The sequence below is a fragment of the Empidonax traillii genome, unplaced genomic scaffold (genome assembly GCF_003031625.1).
Source record: "Empidonax traillii isolate 1590-97213 ecotype Southwest subspecies unplaced genomic scaffold, ASM303162v1 scaffold32:size1966603, whole genome shotgun sequence".
Lineage (NCBI taxonomy): Eukaryota > Metazoa > Chordata > Aves > Passeriformes > Tyrannidae > Empidonax > Empidonax traillii.
Genome location: NW_020955225.1, coordinates 248,564 through 269,821, shown reverse-complemented (window position 1 = coordinate 269,821; position 21,258 = coordinate 248,564). Strand labels below are relative to the sequence as shown.

The 21,258-nt window shown below is 47.0% G+C and overlaps 1 protein-coding gene and 1 long non-coding RNA gene across 4 annotated transcripts; one reads left to right on the top strand and one right to left on the bottom strand.

Moving 5' to 3' along the window:
• The first annotated feature begins 1,262 nt into the window (after positions 1 to 1,262).
• Positions 1,263 to 17,750, top strand: POF1B (POF1B actin binding protein). The gene is made up of 15 exons (XM_027911460.1): positions 1,263 to 1,592; positions 6,827 to 6,865; positions 7,263 to 7,364; positions 8,500 to 8,691; positions 9,854 to 9,969; positions 11,007 to 11,034; positions 11,866 to 11,940; positions 13,900 to 13,992; positions 14,664 to 14,777; positions 14,918 to 15,070; positions 15,154 to 15,264; positions 15,720 to 15,848; positions 16,127 to 16,200; positions 16,538 to 16,652; positions 17,641 to 17,750. The coding sequence occupies exons 1-15, from the start codon at positions 1,263 to 1,265 to the stop codon at positions 17,644 to 17,646; spliced, it is 1,677 nt and encodes a 558-aa protein (XP_027767261.1). The 3' UTR covers positions 17,647 to 17,750.
• LOC114073721 lies at positions 12,964 to 19,215 on the bottom strand. Of its 3 annotated transcripts, none has more exons than XR_003574376.1 (4): positions 19,155 to 19,215; positions 16,873 to 17,867; positions 16,663 to 16,753; positions 12,964 to 14,191 (listed from the first exon to the last, which is right to left on the bottom strand). It is a non-coding gene; the product is annotated as an uncharacterized LOC114073721 (long non-coding RNA). The 3 variants fall into 3 exon arrangements; XR_003574375.1 differs by lacking the exon at positions 12,964 to 14,191 and adding an exon at positions 15,839 to 16,308; XR_003574374.1 differs by lacking the exon at positions 12,964 to 14,191 and having other exon boundaries at positions 15,836 to 16,753.
• Between the last annotated feature and the right edge of the window lie 2,043 nt (positions 19,216 to 21,258).

Below are 21,258 nucleotides of genomic sequence, written 5' to 3'. Positions count from 1 at the left end.
AGAAACTACTTTTTGTTCTGTGTGACTGTACTGTGTGACCTTACAGCACACTAAGCATGCAGGGGAAACAAACTGACAAAATTAAGAATCTTAAGGTTTATTATTAAGGATAATATTTATTACACAAGATTGTACTTGTATGTTATTGCTACATTACCTTGCAGAACAAAGTTATGTTCTCAGTTAGGGCTTGCCTGACGCTGCCAAAGGAACCCAAACCAAAATATGCTGGATTGAGAAACTGAGCTCACAATCTTGTCTGCACAGTGAGATTTTGAATTAGTAACCAAAGCCATCCTTTCTAGATAAGTGCCGAGTTGTATTCCATCTGTGATGATGAGGGACTTCTGACAAGGGCCTGGAGTGACAGGACAGGGGGAACGGCTTCCCAATGCCAGAGGGCAGGGTTAGATGGATATTGGGAAGAAATTCCTCTCTGTGAGGGTGCTGAGGCCTGGGCACAGGTTGCCCAGGGGAGCTGTGGCTCTGGCTTCCAGGGGTCTGGAAGTGTCCAAGGCCAGGTTGGACGGGGCTTGTAGAAACTTGGGATAGTGGCAGGTGGAACAGGATGGGCTGTAAGGTGCCTCCCAACTCAGCCCATTCTGTGATTCTGTGAGCAGCACCGTTCCCGAAGGTGGCCTGTGCTCTCCATGCAGGTGCAGGGTTTCATTTAGAGAACATTCTCCTTTCCCAGGCAGAGTTTGCTGCATGGAGGCCAAGGTGAAGGGCTCTGTGGGGAAGTTCATCACCTCCTGTGAAAAGTATTTAAGTCATTTAACTGAGCAGCAGACAACTAAGAATTTACACTCCCCCCACACACGCTGTAAACAGACAATAACAAAGGGCTTCACTGAATACAGCGGCGCTTTATTTTATTAATTTTTTTGCATTAGAGGTGCTCTACCAGAAGCTCGGGACCGTGGCCAGTCCCGGGGGAGGGTGGCAGGTAACTGTGCTGCAGCCCCAGCCCGGGACCCACAGCGGCCCCGCTCCGGCGCCGTGTGCCGTGTCCCATATCCCTGTGCCGTGTCCCATATCCCTGTGCCGTGTCCCACATCCCTGTGCCGTGTCCCATATCCCTGTGCCATGCCCCATATCCCTGTGCCGTGTCCCACATCCCTGTGCCGTGTCCCGTGTCCCGCCCGCGGAGGGGGAGCGGCCGGCGCTCCCCGCCCCAGGTGCGTCCCGCCCAAGGCGCGGCTCTGCAGGTACTAATCGCGTCCTGCCGCCCCGCCGCAGTCGCCGCCGCCGCCGCCGCCGGGATGTTCGCGGGGCAGCAGCAGCCGCAGCCGCCCGCGCTGCCCCCGCACCTCCCGCAGCCGCATCAGCAGCAGCACCACTACTACCGGCGGCAGCAGCACTACAGCACCCTGCCCGCCCGCCGGGCCTGCCCGGAGCCGCCGCCCTGCCCCGAGCCCCCGCCGTGCCCGGAGCCGCCGCGGCCGCTGCCCTGCCTGGACCAGCCCCCGGACGGCGCCGTCCTGTACGACCGGGTGCTCACCTACGGCCCGGGATGCCGCCGGCTCAGCACCTCCTGCTCCTCCCGGGCCACTTCGCCGCTGGACTGCGGCTACGGCTGCGACCCGCCGCAGGTACGGCCACCACTCTGCTCCCGCAACCCTGGGCTCCGCTCCCACACCCCGGCACCGCTCCCGCAGCCGGACCTGCTCCCTGCCCGGCCTCGGGCGCTGCTCCCGGACAAGCCCGGGATGAGCCGTTCCCGGGCTGCGGGCCGGGGCTGCGGGCCGGGCCGGGCCGGGCTCCCCGCGGGGGTGGTTTGGTTCCAGCCCCTCACAGCCTCGCGGGTTTCCTTGTGGAAAATCCGCTTGAGCGGCTCCTCGCCGTCCCCAGACCCGCCGGGCTGTCCCCGTGCAGAGCCCCTCTCGCCCCCGTGCCCGCCCCGCTCCGCAGCTCCGTGGCCCCTTTTGCCCCAGGACGCCGTTTTTGCCCGTTTTCCCCGTGGAACAGCAGCAATCCCGGCGGAGCCGCCGCGGGCACTGCTCCCTTCCCACGCCGGGTTGTCCCCAGCGCTGCTCTCCTGACTCGGTGCTGCCCATGTAAATACAGCGTAAACCTGAGTGCTCGGTAGTGCTCTCTGAATCGGTGATGCTCATGAGGTCCGCACCGAGGTGTTGGAGTTCAGGTTGGAAAGCCCTCACCATGCAGTTCAGCAGGTTTGCTCTGTGTGCGCGTTTCAGGACGTGGCTTGAAGGTATCGATGGAATTTAATGTAATTTTAACACATACAGTTGGTGTCTGAAAACTAGAAGCCAATAGTTTAAGAACAAATTTGACTATGAAAACAGAAAAAGAGAGCAGACTTTATTCTCAAACCACTTTTTCCTCGTACCTCAGTCTGTCATTAACATCAGTAGGATTGCTCTGCTATACTCATATGGCAATGTACAGTTGCTTCAAGATGAACTTCTACTGAATTTTCTTTTGTGTGGTAACTGTCAAAAAGAATAGGGATTAAGACCGATACAAGGTCTGATTTCCTTTCAAAGCAGTGTTTGCCTTCCTCTCTAGGATGGCTCAAGGACAAGAGGAAACAGCCTCAGGTTGTGTCAGGGGAGGTTTAGGTTGGATATTAGGAAAACTTCCTTCATGGAAAGGATGGTCAAACATCGGAACAGGCTGCCCAGTGAAGTGGTGGAGTCACCATCCCTGGAAATGTTTTAAAAACCATGTTGAGGATGTGGTTAGTGGTGGCCTTGGCAGTGCTGTGGGAACGGCTGGACTCGATGATCTTAGTGGGTTTTCCAACCTGAATGAGTTTGTAATATTTTTATCTGACTTGGTTATGGCAGAGCCATCCCCGCTGTTTCCAAGCTGTTAATCCCTCTTTTGCAAGATGTAGGGCAGGAGTGTAAACACTGGCGTCTCACCTCCCAGATAAGTGATCTGCTCACCTAGGCTGGATGAAAGTCTGAATTGCAATCAATTAATTAAATATTCATTGGAGTAAACACAGCAGTCCCAGGCTTCCTCTGCCTAGATAAGTCGAGCAGTGATTACAGACTCCAATGCTGTCGCTGCCTTATGAAGGATGTTTAATTTTCAACACCTTTTAGTCACTGAATCCATTAAGTCCTGCTGATGAAAACTAATTTCTTGCTGAAGTGTTTTGCTGGACGAGACTTTAAAGACAAGAGGGTGTAGTTCAGGCTCTGTGTGGGTTGCAGTTTCAGTGGTGGAGAGGGAAGGTGCCTAAATACAGATTATTAGGAAGTTAATAAAGAAGAAAACAGTAACAGGGAAGTCACACACTTGGTGCTGAATGGGAGTTGGCAGGGAGAAGCCCTGGGAGGGGTGTAGGACATTCCCAAGAGCTGGTTCAGTTGCCCTTTGAGCTGATTGAGAAGTGAATAATGGAACAACACCAAACTCACATCCGTGTTTTAATGGAACACGAGTGTTTTTGGGCAGTGACAGCCCAGAGCTGTACTTGAAGCTTTGTACTGCTGGAAAACCAAAGGGCTCTTGGAGCAGTATTTTATTTTCTCCTGCAGACCTTGTAGGGGATTAATGGTAAATATCTACATCCTTGCTGATATGGCCCTGCTGTTTAGTCGCGTGGTTGGTGTGTGCTCCTGGGTTCATGTATGTTTTTAGGGAGAATGAGAGGGAGGGAGAATTTGAATTTGAAAATTGTTGTGTGCACAGAGTACGAGTGTGGGCATTTTTTGGGGTTCAGGGTTATTTTTTTTTTTTTTTTTTTTTGCTTTTTTGGTGTAACTTTGTAGAGGCCAAATCCTGCTCCCAGCCACGGCAGGCTTCATCTGGTCTGATTCACAGCTAATTTTGCTCTGCTTGATCTAACTGCAGAATGTTGTTCAGAATGATTTCTCTTCCAGTATGGCTTATATGTATGAACCCCTTCACCATGGTCATGAAAAGACAATATATGAAAAGGCACATGCCAGTTGTTTGCTGTCAGTGCAGAGGGCAAAACCCTGACAGGCTTTGTAGGGGTTGTCTGGTTGTGTGAGAAATGTTGTCTTTCCCCATCAGGGCTCAGCTCTGTGACGTGCAAAGCACTCTCGTGAGAGTGGTGTAACATTAACCAGCTTTAAGGGTTGGTCTGTGTTGTAACAGCCCTCAAACACAGCCTGCCATTTCCCCATTTCACCTGCCAAATGGAACTCATAAATCCTGATGAGATGACTGGATTGCTTGTAATTAGCGAGACAATGTGTTATGGATAAAGGGTTTTGACAGAGGTGGAATTCTGACCTTCATCGCTGGGTTGGCTGGAGTGAAGGTAGAGCTGTTGAAATAAAAGTGAATTTACTGATTGCTTCTGCAGAACATTGCACACGCTAAGTGGATGAATCTATCAAATGCTTCTTTTAAAATTTAAAAATCTTAAAGACCAGCAAAAATATTTATGAAAGTGTTAATGTTACCTTTTGAAATTATCCTTATAAACCCGATGGCAGGGGGTTGGAAATGGATGATCTTTAAGGTCCTTTCCAACCGAAACCATTCTGTGATTCCATAAAATAGACCCAGATTGATTGGTCAGGCTTGTTAAAAATTCCAAACCCAGTTATGCCACTGAAACACCCAGCAGCACTGAGCTCTGCCCTTTGGAATGCCACCTTCCCCTTCCTTCTCCCATGTAGAAAATACTGCACCCCCAAAGCATTGCTGGAAATGGGAGAGTAGCCAGAGCTGTGGCCCTTGGGAATGATGGAAAAGGAAGTGGTCTGAGGTCCCCTCCCATGGTCCTGCCGAGGGAGCAGCTCCAGAGGCCTTGGAGCTGGTTGTGCAGAGTGAGGAGCCACGTGTGGGGCAGTCCAGGCTGGCACAGACACAGGGTCCCCTCCCAGCCTGCGCCAGCCCAGCCTGCTCGGCTGGAATGGGAGGAAGGGCAGGCAAATCTGTGTTTGTAAAGCGGCGAGGGAAGTGTATCTGCATCAAAGTTCTCTGGAAATGAAAGGGTTTGGGTATCTCAAAAATAAGCATAATTTTATCCAAGCAAAACATTCTTAGGTTCTGTATATTATTGCACATAGGATTAGGGTGTCCTTGTGAATATTATGAAGGCTTATTTAAACTTAAAATGCTCCAGTCTTCTCTGCTCTGGATGTGTTCCTCTGGGAGCACACAGGTAACGAGGTAAAATAACTTCCCTTGGTGTCCTCTCTAAACCAGTGAGAGTTACGTATCCCAGGGCCCTGTGGCAGCGTGGTTTACTCCAGACAGGTTTGTCCAACTTCTCAGTGAATTCAGAAAGTGTTTTTTGTGTGACACACAGTGGTTACCTGGTTCCCATGTGCCGTTCTGTCAGCGCTGAGTGGAACCAGTCCCTGCTCTCCCACGGCTCTCGAGTGTCGCGGCTCCGAGTGCTCCGGGATGGACGGAGCCAGTGACAGGCTCTGGGATCTGGGCTGTGCCTGCTCTAAGCTGGGCTGGAGGAAGGACCAGTGGGCGTTCATTTGTTGGGTATTTCGCTTTTCAGTTCAAGTCCTGCAGGTGTCAGTGGGTGCAGGACTGGGCTGTAAATTCTAGAGCTCTGTGTTGTGTCCTGGTACAGTCTGAGGGTTCCCTTCCATGCCAGACCTCCCTCTGGATGGTGTGAGAGGAGCACTGAGCAGCTTTCTAAGTTTCTGCAGCAGTTACTATTTTTAATGTTGTTCTAGCATTTTAATTTTGAAATGTCTTAATCACTATGACTGCTGCTAAAACAGTTTCTTTTCTACTTGGGCTTCTCTTTCCTGGCGCTGTTATGATTCACTTTTGGGAGGTTTGGAAAACTGCTCCAGGCTTCCTAAACTTATGCAACAGTTCAGGAAAGCTGACCTACTTCAGAGCTGCTCTCACCTAGTTGACAATGTCTCCAAGACAACTGCAGCCACATAAACTTCCCCATGGCTTTGGGAAGAAGTGATTTATTATGAAAATTGGAGGGTTTTGCTGTGAGGAAGAATAACCAGGATGCTCTAAACTAACAAGTTGCCAAATCCTTAGATTGGATTAAGTGGGAATTTTGCTTGCTTGGATAAAGTATTGGTTGTGGAGACTTGAAGCAATATGTGCAATTTCTTAGAACTGGTGGTGGCCCTCAGCATGGGAGATGATGCCTAAAATTGCTTCTGGACAGTGCTGGGGAAAAGGGGAAAAAATATGCTTGGAAAAATGCACAAAGCTGCTGCCACCTATGGATTTCTGCAATTTAAAAAGGCACTTCTCATTTTTTCCCCTCAGGACTGTGCAGATGTTCCATGTGGGCACCATTTCCATAGCTGGCATTTGTGAAGTTGTGCCCTCTGGATGTGAGCCAGTGGGGTTGGTGGGCAGCTCCTCTGCCCCTCCAGTTCTGAATTTAGGCAAATTACAAATTTTCTTTGTGAAACGTTTTCAACAAAAAGTGTTGAAGATGCACCTCCATTTACACCACCTGACCTTGGTATGTAAAATGAAAAATGACAAGTGAAGGAGGGTGTCTGTGGAACAGGGAGATGGAACCCATGGAGACCTCATCCAGTTTTGATCTGTGGCCTGTTCTGCTGCACTTAGAGAAAATAAGGACTAATTCCATCATACCTGCAGGGAAGTGATTGAGAAAATCCAAACTAACAAAAAGGAGACTGATGGAACGTGTGTTGCTGTGCTGTGTATGGGCTAATTCCTTTGGGGGGGGAAGGCTCTGGATTTAAAACATCTCCAGGTTGACTGTGGCCTGTGGATCCCAATATATTTACAGCCAGTGACTCCATCCAGATACTTTGGGAATCCATGTGATCCTGAGATCTGCCAGAAATGTTTCAGAGGTGGAAGTGCAGGAATACTGAACCTTTGCTTATTTTCCTCCTTGCAGGGCACTATTCGAAGGATCATCATCGAGAATCCTGATCAGGTAAGGAAGTGTTCAGTGCTGGAGTTCCCTCAGTTACCCTCATTCCAGAAAGTCCTCTAGGGATGAGAAATACTTTGGGATCACACAGCTCACACCTCTGATGGTGAGAGATGGCATTACTAGAGGTTGAAAGTGCTGGAGAATGGCCAGTCAGGCTGCCACCCCTCAGCAGTGAAGTTTTATTAAGATTAATTACTAACTGTTCCACTGCATTTATTTCACATAGTCTCCATGGAAATGGCCATGCACTCAAATGGACACATCCTAAAGGAATGTCTCACAGTGCATGTGTCTTCAAATCACAAAAACCCCTCGTCGTTTTTTAGTCAGAATTACACTAATCCCGAATTTGCTGTTTGACAACACTGATGGATGTGTTGATTTCCATGTTTTGCAGGAGTCATTATCCCCGTTTCTCAGAACGGGGAGTTTTGGTCCTGGAAATAATGTCATCTATGAAAAGACAATAAGGAAATATGAGCTATTAAATCCCCTCCAAGTAAGTTGGGTGTTTATATTATCGATTATTGATATTTCTGGACTGATTGGGTTCTGGTTTTTTGTTTGGTTTTGTGGGAATAGCTGCCAGTCTGAGAATTACCTTGCTGTGGTACAGGCCACAGTCTCAAAGTAAATGAACCAATATTTAAGGAGAGCAGAAACTGGAATGTTTGCTTTATATTTCCTGACAATTTATTCTTTCAGAGTAACAAACTGCTGTTGTATCTCTAATACTATCAGTAAACCTCTGAATATTGACTGAGAATTGTTTTCTTGCAGTAGCTCCACAACAGAACAACAAGGATAATTGTTTACTAAAAAGACATTAATAAGACAAATTTTTTTCTCAGTCTTAAAAAAATGTATTTGGCAAAACTGTATGAAATTTCCTCTTAGAACTGTTGTTTTGTCAATAGCAAAATAGTACTCTTTTTTTTTTTTTTTTATTGCTCTGAAACATTTCCCAAGGAAAATAATTGAAATGAAGGGTATTTCAGAATGGTTTAGATTTTTTTTTTCCACTTTGATATTTAAAACTGAAGTTTTCATGCCACTCTGGATTTTAATAGGTGAATGAGGTGTAATACCCATTCTCTGAAGTGGAAAAGGTGTTGGGGGGAGGTAATTATAAATTATAGTTTTTTCTTTCCACAGCTGGTGTGTAAAAAAATCATAAAAAATTGTAGTCATATTTTTTACTTCTGGGTTGTTGTTTTGTTTTTTTTTTTTTTTTTTTTTTTTTTTTTTTTTTTTTTTGTTTTTTTTTTTTTTTTTTTTTTTTTTTTTTTTTTTTTTTTTTTTTACCTGGGGTATATCTAGATTTAAGTCAAATCAGGAGTGTACTTTTGAAGAAAATTTCCACGTGTAGTGGAACACACCATGGGAAAGGTGTCTTTTCTCTGCTTCTCACTTGCAACCTCTAAAACATGAGGGGCTGATGAATTCCAACCCTGAAGTGTGAAAGTGTGAGGCAAACTCAGGGGAAAAAAAAAGCAGTTTTATTGGGATTATTAAAATATCTGAACCTGCCATCAGCCTTGCCGGTCCCAAACCCATTTCATTCCCCTCGGTGTGAGCTCCCTGAGCACACTGAGACGTGTCCAGCGGCTGCAAACACCCCTCTCTGTCAGCAGGAGAAGCAGTACCAGGTGTCCCAGCTGTGCCAGCAGGCAGAGCAGTGCCAGCCCTGCCCGGAGCCCGCCCCGGTCACCCAGCAGTGCCAGCACACACAGACCAGCAGCCCCAGTGACGCGTTCCCAGTGCCGGGTGGCGATGACTGCCGGGGACATTCCATCAGGAGGGTCTCCCTGCACTCCTGCGAGCAGGTGAGGGCCACGGGCTGGGGGTGCTGCTGCTGGGTTGGTTTGTGTGCAGAGGACACACCTTGGGGGGTGAACAGGTTTGTGTGTCTGTGATCTGTGGTTTTGATTCAAACTCAGTGTGTGGTGCTGAAACAGCAGCGTCCGGGCGGTGCTGCAGGTAACTTTGTGTGCTGATTGCAGACTGGCCTGGGACTGTCCAAGGCTTTCTCCTGTGCTGTTGTGGGGGGAAAAAGGCTGGTTTAGGTGTTGTATCCTATTTCTCGTTTGCACAGACCTGTGCTCAGGTGTACTGAGCATCATTCTGAGGTCCTTTAACTGGGTGAAGTCTTGCTGATTAGTTTGGTTTTGTTTTTCTTTATCTGGGAGCATTACCATTGCCTGAGTCAGGTTTCCTCTGTCAGTCTGTGTAACAAAGACTTGAGGGATGCACAACTTCTGCCCCTAGTTTTGGAGAAAAGACATGTTGTTCTCTAACCTTGACAAGCATCAGTTCAGGATTTCTTTCCCCCTGCAGTGATCTACAAGGGCTTTAAAATGTATTTCAATTCGATGCAGAGGTTTTTGACACAGACCCACTGGAAACACTAAATGAGTCCCTCCTGAGCACCCAGTCAGTGTTTGGGTGACGAGACAAACATCCTGGGGACCTTCATTGCCAGGCACTCCCATAGACCAGCGCGGGCACACTTGGCCTGTGCTGCCTCTGGAATTCTTTTATTGTTCACACAGGAAAACATTTGGACTGTGCAGTGCAAACCCCACTGCTGCCCTGGGGGATCCTGCACCCACCTGGTCCCATCTGGGTGCTGCCCACGGGTGTTTTATCCACCTCAGCTGTGGCAGCAGGTGTCTGACAAGATTTCCTAGTTCCCAACACTTCCCATTTTAGCATCCTGACGTTTACGTTGCTGTGGTAGAGAATACTTTGCCTCCTCCTTGTTGCTGTAAAGGGAATCATTAATTTTTGTACAGTTTACTGAGAACCAGGACACACAAAAGACTCACTAGCAAGGAAAAGCACAGTGTAAACAAACTGCAGATCAGTCGGAGCAGAGAAGCCCAAATCCATCACACCTGTAGCATTCTCATGTTCAGCTTTCATCCCAAAGGAGGGAGGTCCATTCTGACGGCCCTGCCTGTGTCCTGCCAGGTGAACTGCTCCCAGGAAAGGCCGGAGCAGCTGGACTGTCGCTACTTCGGGGAGCTCCTGGCTGAGCTGCACCGCAAGGGCAACGACCTGTACAGCTGCTTGCTGCAGCACGTGGAGAAGATTGGAGGCAGGTACTGCCATTGGATCTGTGCTGCCATTCCCATATCCCATTAATCTGTGCACTGCACAGCTGGGAGGACAGCGTTGGTTGAGAGTTGTACTTTTTTTTTTTTTTTCTTTCCTGATGACTGGAACTGACTGGATATTTTACACATGTTCATAATTTGCAGAGTAACTGAGGGTATAAAAATGCTGCAAGCCAAGGAAATTTATTGAATTTGATGCTTTTTCAAATTCATTAAGGAATATGTATCCTGTGCCCGTTTGCACATCGAGCAAACAAGTACTTACAGCACTCTCTGACTTATATTTAATGACATGATTCCACTGCTGTGTTCTGAGAAAACGACCCAAATATCCAAACTTCCTCTGTCCTGTTGTGCTGTTGGGTCATGGATTAAAAGACAGCCACCATGAGGCATAAAGCTCGGTCTCTACATGCAAATTAACACCAAGCATGTTTTCTGCAGAGCTCTGCAGACTGTCTGTGGGAAGAAATGCAGAGTCACAGCAACCAGTGCTCTGGGGCTGCACAGCCTTCCCACCCTTCCCTCCCAACCCCCTTCACTCTTCCCCCCCACTCCCAGTCTTCGTGCTTCCCAAAGCCACTGAAATAAGAGAAGTGGTCCCTATAGCAGGGAAAAGGGGAACTTAACCATCACAGAAACCCTGACACTGCCAAGTAAACACTTTTGGCATGTCAGTGGATTGCAGCAGAGTTGTGGGCACACCATTACCCAGGCAATTAATGTAATTGGGTTAACTGCCCATAATTGAGGTAACTGCCCAAAGAAATGGGCATAGTCAGCCTGTGTCAGCTGTGCTGCTGTTGGTACTCCAGGCTCCTCAGGAATTTCACCGTGGAGTGGTGTTTAACAGGTCACATTGCCTGGCACCTCCGAGGGAAGGAAACGGCTCTTCAGCTGATGAAGACCCTTCCCTGCTCAGTGTTTTATTGACAGTCTTTCAGTGTTGAATGCGGGTGTGGATTCTTAAGGTTCTCAAGCAGCTCCTTGTTAATGGATCCTTTGGATTTTGTGTTTTACAGGAACCACGACATCGAGTTCACATCTCAGGTGAGCACAGGCTGATGTCAGTGCTGATACCAGTGTGGGGGTGGGCTGCAAGGGAGTTAAGCTCAAGCCACTTCTCATAAAGCAGGCTGGTCTGTGTTAGTGAATGATTCCTGCTTGGCATTAACATTCAGAGCCTGACACTGCCAGGCAGGTATTTGCAAATGTGATAATGCCGAAAGAAAACTTCAGTAATTTGCATTATTCCAGTATGAGAGACAAATTTTGGAAGTCTTCCCTGCAGTGTCAGTAATGGTTTCAGAGGAAAACAACTTGCACAGGTTCCTGTATTTCACAGTGTGCTTTTGAAAAGGATCCTTCACTCTCTTGCCAGTAAAGCTGTGCTGAGCAGCACGAGCTGCACCTTTAAAGGCACTGTGTGTGTGGCAGAAATACTTGTCCAGGGTTCAGCTGCAGGAAGCAAATGCCACTGAACAGCTGGCACAACCTGCTGCTGGTCACCTCGTGGTCAGTGACAGTCTGTTCACTGCTCAAACACGAGATTTGCCCCCACCATAAACTGCTGGGAGTTGCTGTAGCATCAGCTGTTTTCCCTTGGGAGAGGATTGGTTTGAATACTGCTTTTAAAATCAACGAGAAACTTGAGGATTTGAATATATGCTTCATGTACCACTTCATCTCACTTTGTATCTGCCCCACATGTAAAAGACTGGAAATTTTTTGGATATTCTTTAATCTATTTTCATTCTTATTTGCCTTGTTCTAAACATGTTTTTCATAATAGAGCTGTTAATTAATGAAGAAACCACATTACTATCTACCAGGCAAAATTCTTAATCAAGATGTCTCCCCTTTCCTCCCTTCTTTGCTCAGACTGAAGATATTGAAGAATTAATTCCCAAAGGACTGTCTGAGGCAACAAAGCAGCAGATTCGTTATCTCCTCCAGGTATGAGTGTGTGGAAGCCAAGAGGAACTTCAGACAGCACTTGGCTTACTCATAGCAGGGCCTTTGTACGAAAGATACCTGAGAGTTCCCTCTGTATTCCCCTCATTCCATTTTTCTGGTGTGCAGGGGATGGGATGGTACAGGTAAGGGAAGTGTGGCAGCTGCACCCACAGTCCACATTTTTTAAACTGAGCTTTTGCTGGTGCTTTCCTGTAGTTTCACTGGAAACTGTCTTGGCTTTTGATCACTGACAGCAGAACTGAGACCTTTCATCTTTCAATGTTGTGTATTAGTACTTTGCTTTAAAAGCCAAAACCAAATAGCAGGTGCTCAAAACACATGGCAGAAAGTATTGCAGTGCTGGGAAACAACTAAATGCCAGGCAGGAGCAGAGCCTGCATCCCAACTGCTCACAGCCCAACCCCATGGCTGGGGAGGGACCTAAAGAACCAGATCAGGAGGACAAAAACCTTTCTAAATGGAACCACAGCAGGAGTGGGGCTGTTTGTTCCCCAGTGCCACAAGCACAGTCAGCACTTAGTGCTGCATTTGCCAGGCAGGAATGTTGGGGCAGGATCCAGAACAACCTGCACTGCTCTGCAGGTGTGTCCTGAGCCAGGCTCCCCGAGGTGGGGGTAGGGTGATCCTACCTGGAGCTGCACCTTGGAATTGCTTCCTGTTAGAATAATATCCATTGAAATGAAGTTGAGAAGCAGCAGCCTGGTCTGAGCTCGGAGCTGTCCTGCTTTAAGCAGGAGGCTGGCACAAGATGAGCTCCCAACTCCCTTCCAGCTTCTCTTAGAAGGGAGATGGACATTGACACCCAAGTCATTGCTGAGCGGGGTTTTACTAAAGTTTTTATAGTCTAAATTCAACCTTTTTGACTTAATTCCTTCTTTTAAACTGCTCTATAGTGTATTTCACAGTAAACCCAACAAAACCAGGAGTCAAAACTGAAATTCCACTTTAATTAAAAAACAAAGAGGTGAGTGACACCAGAAATGTGATTTTTTTGAAGCCTCAGTCTCACAGTGGCACCAGTGGGGATAAAAAAATCACAGAAAGGCCAGTGCCCACATGGATGGAACTGCAGCACATCCTGCAGTTGGGATGAGCAGCAAATCAAGGGAACAGACAGGAAGGATCACTTTGTCCAGACAGTAAAGAACAGCTTTTGCACAGAATATTCAGCCCTTCCAGGGGAGTCACAACTTAAGGATTTACTTGGGTGTCCTTTCAAAGTCTGTATTTCTTCTTTCAAATACCAAAAATGTATCATGAAATGCAACAACTTGTGTTTTCACCTGAATCAATTGACAGCTCTTACAGGCATTAAAATTAACATTCCAAAGGAGAACAGTGCTTGGCTGTGATGCACTTCTGCCTTTCTCTTTCATCCAGGTGACTCCTTTCATCTTTGGGATCTTTCTCCTTCTAAGGGGAGGAGTTGGTTGTATGAACTTTTTTAAATTAAATTTTTGAAAATGTTAATTAAATTCCCTCACCCTTGAGCCCAAAGCTTTGCAGATCTCAAACATGACTCATTCCATGGCTTCTCAGGCAGGGCAGTCATTTTTTTTGAATCAGTGTAAGCACAAAGCTTTGAATGCTCAATGATTGTGCAATATTAGCACGTTCATTTTTCCCTTTATTGGTATACAAAGGCAGTTCCTTACTCTCTTATTCCTTCCATTTTAGAATGTTGTCCTGTGTTGCAAGGTAGCAATTTAAAACTGTGGCACTTGCAGAACAAAGTGCATGAAAATGTGTTTCTTGTAGAAACTGTGGGCACTTCAAAGCATGTGCAGTGTTTAAAACTTATTTTCAGCTGTACAGCAGTTTCTGTTCTACCTCTTGTCAAGCATATTGTAAACAGAGCTAATGAATCCCAATTATCCATTTCATTTTGTAAACAGGGCTAATTAATCCCAATTATCCATTTCATTCTTTCCCTCCTAGATGAGAGCGACGTCGGATAAATCCCTGAGACTTGTGCTTTCCACTTTCAAGAATCTCCGTGAGGAGCTGTGCCATTTGCAGGATGACCTGGGGGTGAGCGGGTTCCTCCCTTCCCAGGGCTCATCCACTTGTTCTCCCTGGCAGCAGGAGTCCAATCTGACATTCCAGTGCTGGATCCAGGCTGGGGCTGCTCTGTTCACACAGCAGAGGAGATTGGATGGTTGCTGGTGGCTTTGGCAGCTCCAGAGGTTCTGTGGGTACAGCATCCCAGTTTGGAAGCTGGAGGACGTGGCTGTGGATACAGAGAGCTGTTAGGGAAGCAGGAATGTTCCCCACACCAGCACAAGTGCTTGGCACTGCTGGGAATGTCCCAGGATTCTCCTGTAAAATGCAAAGTTTAGGGAGAAGGTATTTTAACTGACATCTTTAACAGAGAACAAGATCTTAGTTTTAGGTTCCTTTTTTTTAATTTTTTTTTTTGGGGGGGTGGGAGTGGGCTTTGTGTTTGTTTTCGGGTTTCTGTTTTGGGGTTTTTGTTTGTTTGAGTTTTTGCTTGTTTGTTTTTGTTGGCTTCTGTTTAAATTCTTTCTGGGGCAGACTGGAAGGGCAGTGTCCAGGATCCCACAAAGCCACAGGCACTCCAGCGTGGGACTGTTTTCTCAGTTCTAGAACATCACTTCACTAGTGACTCAGTGTGTTGCACTTCATGGGAAGAGTTGACTGAAAACCTGCACCTGTTGACTGTGAACACTTTTGTCCCACAGAAGCTGGAAACGGACAATGTCTTGCTGAAGAAGGATTTGGCTTTTAAGGATTCTCAAGTAAAAGAATATGAAACTATGTTGGCTTCTCTAAGGGAGAACAATCGTCAGCAGCAGGTAAATCTAAATGTAATTCAGATTTCAGTGTAATTCTAGTCAGCAGTTTCCTGACTTTTGGGTATCCCCTGCTGCCTGGTGTGTGTGGTGCTGCTGCTCCCTTGAGGAACTTGTGCCCTCATTCCCTGTGTGTTTTCCAGCAAGGGCTGAGGGACAGCACTGCCAGGTGCCGCTCTCTGGAGGAGCAGCTCCTGTCCCTGCGGCTCAGTGAGGGCGAGAAGGACTGTCAGCTGAAGGAGCTGGAGTACGGCAAGAGGGCCCTGGAGCAGGAGATCCAGAGCCTCAAGCTGCAGGTAACACTCACCTGCTCCAGGGGCAGCAGCTGGTACTCACAGATAGATTCAAGTATGACAATAAAAATGTTTATTTCCTGCAGAGCTGCTCCAGCCCCACACTGCAGACCACCACGGATGAACTCTCCAGCCGATACGTGGAGATGATCAATAACCTGAGGGAGGACAAGGACCGGGAGATCCGCAGTCTCAGGGTGAGTGGTTCCACCTGGCACCCGTGTGGGAGAAGGGAAAGAGCTGCTCTTGCCCTTAACAACAGCAATGGATATCTTTTGGTTCTGCAGTTCCTTGATTCATAGACACTAATGATGGCTCAGAAATCCTTATATAGGACATAAAACCTTGATTGAAAAAAAACCCCAACATTCGTTAGATGTCGAAATTAGGGGTCAGTTCAATTAGCAGGGTTTCCTAAGGGGTTATCTTGTGTGTCCTGATAAGGTAAGAAATTAGTCAAAAGACTGAGTTATTAAACTACTGAACTGATACTGGGTTGAATTCAGTCCAGTCAGCACTTTCTGAATTTACTGTGCAGCTCATCTTTCTGAGTTGGAAATCACTGGGTCTTACTGTTCATGGTGGTAATGAAAAAATACACCCTTCCTGCCTGGAGTACACACTCCTGACTGCTCCCTGTCCTGTTCTGCAGTCCCAGTTATGCCAGTTCCAGCAGGACATCTCCAGGAGGGAGGGGAGCAACAGTGACTTGCAAATGAGGCTGCACGAACTGACATCGATGCTGGAGGACAAAGAGGCTTTTATTAAACAACAGCAAGAGGTAAAATAGTACAAGTTGTTTCTCTTTTAAGAATTTGTATATTAAAAACTCCAAGCCCTGCGTAGGTGGAAGCTCACTGGGAAGTCACTTGTCCTCTCCTGGCTCAGGAACTGGGGTTGGGATTTGTTCTAACTGAATCCTCTGCCAGCCTTCTGGAAGGACAGACTTTTCAGACTGTTCTCTGGGGGGAATTTCTGCAAATATTTTGTAGTGACTCTGTTGAACTGATACTTCAGAAAACATTATTTCCTGTGAATGTTTTCTGTTGGTTTTCTCAGGAGCTCTTCAGACTGAAGCAGGAGAAGTTATCGGGCAGTCAGTCCCCTGGAGTGACAGCCATCATCACTAAAAAGTAACGTGCTTATTCACCTTCCTTAAAAATACATCCTTTGGCTTTTCCTTTCTTTCCCCTCTGCTAACCAAGCTGTTCCTGCAAATGTCTTCATCTTGCCTGTTCAACCTAAAGGGGTAAAAGACAAGAGAGGTTTTCCTGTACAGGGAGGGTTCAGCACTGTAACTGCAGTGGGAGAGAGGTCCAGCATGTCATGGTGACACTGAGATGTCTCTGCTGGCTTTGAGCAGGTTTTTGGGGATTAAGGACTGGCGGGGCTGTGGGGCAAGGTCAGAGTTAGGGATTTGGACACAGGCCTGCAGGTATCACTCTACCAGTTGGCAATTCTCTTTTACAGGTACAGGAATCAGTATCCTATTCTGGGCCTCCTGTCTGATGACTACAAGGTCACATCACCTGTCAATAAATCCCAAACTATTGTCATTGAGAGGACTGGGGAGATATGGAAACATGTAAGTTTACCTGGAGGTGGACTATTCCCTCCCTGCAATCCCCAAGTGTTCAGTTTAACTCCAAACTGGCAGCTGAGAGAGGCTGTCACGTTAATTTAACTCTGCAAAAAGCAAAGTGACTGATTACAGTCAAGGAACTGTCCTGGCTCTTGCAAGCTGCAGTAATTGGTGGGTGGGGTACAAATAAAACCTTTTGTTGTTTTCTCTGGCATGTAATTACCTTGAACAAAAGCAGCAGCGCTGCTCTAACACCAGTCCCGAGGGTGTTGCTGTACTGGGCAGGGGGGAGGGACTGTGTCCCTGCTGTGCTCTCAGGTGAGGAGGGTTTTGGGTGGGCAGTGCTCTTTTGAATCAGCAGCATTAATGACTCCAAGCTATTACTAAAACATACTAAACACCACATCCCTGAAACTCACCTTGAGCCAGGGCAGTGGCTAACCCAGGAATGCAGAAGAGTGGGGACAGTTGAAGCAGTGATTCAGAGTGCAAACAGAAAACAGGGCTGCAGAAGCTATTTCTGTTTCAGGGCAGGGGCTCGTGGTGCTGAGTCTCGTTACACCACACTGCTGTAAAGTCCAAGGCTGGAGAAATATCAAAGTGCTGGTCCCCAACCAGGTGTTCTGGTGCCTGCAGGTGGAATGACACAGCAGCACAGGGACACAGGGTGGTTTTTGGGGGATACAACCAAGAGAAAGTTGAAGGGTAACACACCTGGTGTGCGTTACCTGCAGGAGGATGAAGTAAGTAAAAGGCAGAGGTCACTGGCAAACAGCAGAGTTTTATTACTGATGCCTAGAACTCACTCAGTTGCACTGCAACCTGCAATGTCAAGCAATTGAAAAATAAAGAGTTTGGTACAAAGGAAGGGCTCACTGGTTCCCACAGACACTCAGGCTGCTGGAGAAAATGAGTAAGATGCTTTATAGCAGGTAGTTTTGTTTTAAAACAGAAATAAGTTTGTTTCTAACAAGCTGCTTGTTTCTTTCAGGAATGAAAGAAACCTCTGGGTCATCAGAGCTGTTTGAAGGAGTTCACAGCCACTACAACTGCTTTACTTTCTGCTACTCTGCACCCAGAAAAGGTTCAGTCTGAGAGTGAGGAGGGCTGGGAACACATTGAGGACTCACTTTTCCCTCAGAAGAGCAGGATGCCATCCCTCTGTGGACTTCAGCTTTTCTTGACTAACTCTTGTTCTTCAGCCAGTCCTGAAGTGATCTAAGAGACAAAAGGAACACACCTGAAACCTTTTCCTCTTCGTCCTGGTACCCACGTTCCTCTGTCCTGTCTCCTCATGCCGAGAGTGGGAATGGCACCCATGTCAGTCCCACACAGCATGGGACTGCTTCCAGTGCAGTCCCAGGCTGCCCTCTGGAGATGATACAAATCCCAGAAACCACCTTCACAGGGAACTTCAAAAATACCTCACTGAAAACTGCTTACCTTCACCTGCCTCTGTGTGGGAAGCTCAGACACAAAGGACAATAACTTACACCAGCCACACAACTCCTCAAACCCAGCTTCTAAACTGGGTTACCAGCTGTAAGTATTTATTTGCTGTGCTTGAAATTTTCAAGAACTTGGTATATTTTTATATACAAGAACGTTGTATGAAAATAGCTCATGGACTAAATTTCCTTATCAGATCAACCTGCCTTTTACAATTTCTGCTCCTTCCAGGACCACAGAAATTCTTTCAAAATAATTTGGTATTCATGAGTAAGTTGTTGTCTGAGCAATACAGCACAGAGAGTCACAGGGCAAAGTTTAAACCAAAGGTGCTCTTTCTAGTGGGGTTCTTGCTTTGCTTTACTTCTGCAGCCATGTATTTCTGTTCACAAATACTATATAGCCCAGGCAATGCTGGAGGATACCTGTAACCATGAAATAAACCCAAGTGTAACTTTCTGAATCCCGTCTGTCTGTCCTGGAAACAGCTGGAGGGGGGAGTGAGATGGTGCCGTGTTCTTCCACCTGAATCTTGACAAGTGAAGGACCAGTGCTGGGTCCCTTCCCTGGCCCCTGATCCCAGGCCTCCCCAGAGGTGATGCAGCATGTCCAGCTGAGCTCGTGCTCTTCAGAAGTGGAAAGAGCCACAAGTAAAACCTCCCCCTGATGCTGCTCTTTGAGAGTGTCCAGGCTGAGATGGGCCAGGAATTTCAGAAACTAAGAGTTTGCACCAGCAACTGTCAACCACTTCAGCCTTACTCAACAGAAAGAGGATTTAATTACTTAAATCCCATCCTTGGAATGAAGATGGCCATGCCCATCTGAAATCAGTTATTATTCTAAAATAACCCCCCATTTCTGTATGAGAGGTGGGGTACATCTACAGAGCTAACAGAGTGACACAGAACTGACACAGAACACTGTGTCTTCTATCCCAATAAATAATCTTCCTCAGGCTGTCCTTAAATGACTTTCCACCTTTGGTGATCTACAAAACAGAACAAAAAAAGGCTTAAAAGAGGCAGAAGGCCATGTGTGTTTAAAGCTATCACTTACCTGTGCCTGACTGTGCAGGTGTCCTGACTGCAGGTGTCCCAGCACCATGGGTGTCTCGCAGCCCTGGAGAGGCTACAAAGAGCAGAAATGTGAGTTACTGATGGACACAGTTACTGGGTGCTGGTGTCAGCCGTGCCAGGGCTGTGCAGATCTACTGACCATGCCCTCAGTGACACCAAGCCCGTGTTTCCTCAATCCCTGGCACAGCACAACACGCTCAGGGAACGCCCCTGAGGACACACAGGCTCTCAACAGGAGCTCCTGGGTGTGGTGGGACAGTTCCCTGACAAAGGCCACCATTAGCTAATGATCTGTTTTGCATATGCAGCTGGCAGGATGGCAAATCCCAGTGAAAACACCGTGCCTGTTCCCCACACAGAGAGGAACGTGCAGCCTGTTTAACACCAGCCCAGGTTTGCTGCTCAGAACAGGTGGCTGTACTGGAGGTGCAGCAGCCTCAGCTCCTCGAAGGCTTGGGGTGTAATTGAAGATTGTGCACTGTAAATGCAACAGAGCACAGGTCATAACTACACACTGTACCCACAGAGGTGTTAAAAAGCTAAACTAGACCAGTAGGTAAAGCATATGACTGTTCATTTTTGTTTTCAAACCAGATTTATTTAAAAAGCAAATTTAGTATTTTTCATTATAAAGTACCTGTTACTTGCTGTGGTCTCAGCTGTTGCCTCTTTTCTGTTGCACTGGACCTGATTTACCTAAAAATGCTTTCTGCTGGAGTTTACAGAAACACATTTTTCTCATTTACTCAGCTCTGTAAATGCTAGTTGTAAACACTTTGCTTGAGATAATTTCCCACCTCAATGTCAGGGAGGTCCACCAAGACTGACATTTTTTTCAGGAACAAATTAGAAAAATCAGACAGCATTTACTTCGTATATTTACAACAATAGATATTCTGCCCTATTTGACTCTTTTTATCAACAGTGTTATTAGATAACCTCTGCCTGAACAGAGTCTGGGTTTGCACTGAAGACCACGAGAAAACTGTCTTCTGGTTTTTATGACTGACCTTTCTTTAATAGGGAAGTTTCTCTCCCTCAGCTGTGAAATAAAAGCCAAAGAGAGCCCTGGTTCAGAAGTTCCTGACAGCTCTGGAGTCACACAGACCACACCCAGGTAACTCACCTTCACCTCCAGAGTGTTGTGCTGCTCTTCTGCCCTCTTTTCTCTCTATTTTAGTTAATTGTGGGCATTTGAAACCTGAAGAAAGAAGAACACAGATGATCAAGACATGAGTCATTTTTTTAACTGCACCTGTCAATCTGTCACTCCAATAAAACTGCACCAAACAACCCTTGCACAGTTTGTGAACTGCCCTTGCTCGAGCCCCATCTGTCCATTGTCCATCACATCCAGGGTGGCAGGAGCAGAGGAGGGACACAAACAACAGCTGAGCTCCCTGCTCGTGCTCCCAGCCCTACCCACAGCAGGTACTTCACCCCACCCCTTTCCCACTCGAGGTTCTGTGGAGTGGCATCCCATCACCAACACTGGGAAAGGGATGTGTGGAAGTACTGACAGACACCTGTTACTGTGACTTGACAGGAAGCATTTTTAAAGTTGTGACACCTCCACGGTGACAACACCACAGCCACCAAAATCCTCTTCAGTGTGAACGGGGAAAGTGCACTGAAGAGGATCCAGGGACTGTGCCTGAAACTGCTGAAGACTCAGGTGACACTGCATTTCTTCCGTTTCAGAAGACTTAAAACACCACTTTCTAGTAAAATCTTATGTCAAGAACAGCAACCAACCTCTTGCTTTGCCACAGAACTATTACCTGATTATTCTATCCATCTGTATGGTGGGGAAATGAGCCAGCAGGGCTGTGGGCTTCGGCACAGAGCCAGGGTGATCATCCTCGGGCTGCTACAAAGAAACTCCTTCAGTTCAAGTATTCAACATAATGCTCAGGAAAAAAACATTAACATGGTCAGAAAAGCACAACTTTTAAGACTTTTTGAATGCTACCTCTGACTGCTGGGCGTGCAAAGCAAAGCAGCAGCAACAAGAACCAGATAAACACATTCTGCCTGCTTAATTTCTGCTTTTTGGTGCAAAACCCACAAGTTCAGTGGCTCAA

Coding starts and splice junctions, on each gene's coding strand:
- POF1B (XM_027911460.1), top strand. CDS start 1,263: ATGTTCGCGGGGCAGCAGCAGCCGCAGCCGCCCGCGCTGCCCCCGCAC. Junction 6,866..7,262: donor TCATCGAGAATCCTGATCAG/GTAAGGAAGTGT, acceptor CATGTTTTGCAG/GAGTCATTATCCCCGTTTCT. Junction 7,365..8,499: donor AGCTATTAAATCCCCTCCAA/GTAAGTTGGGTG, acceptor CTCTGTCAGCAG/GAGAAGCAGTACCAGGTGTC.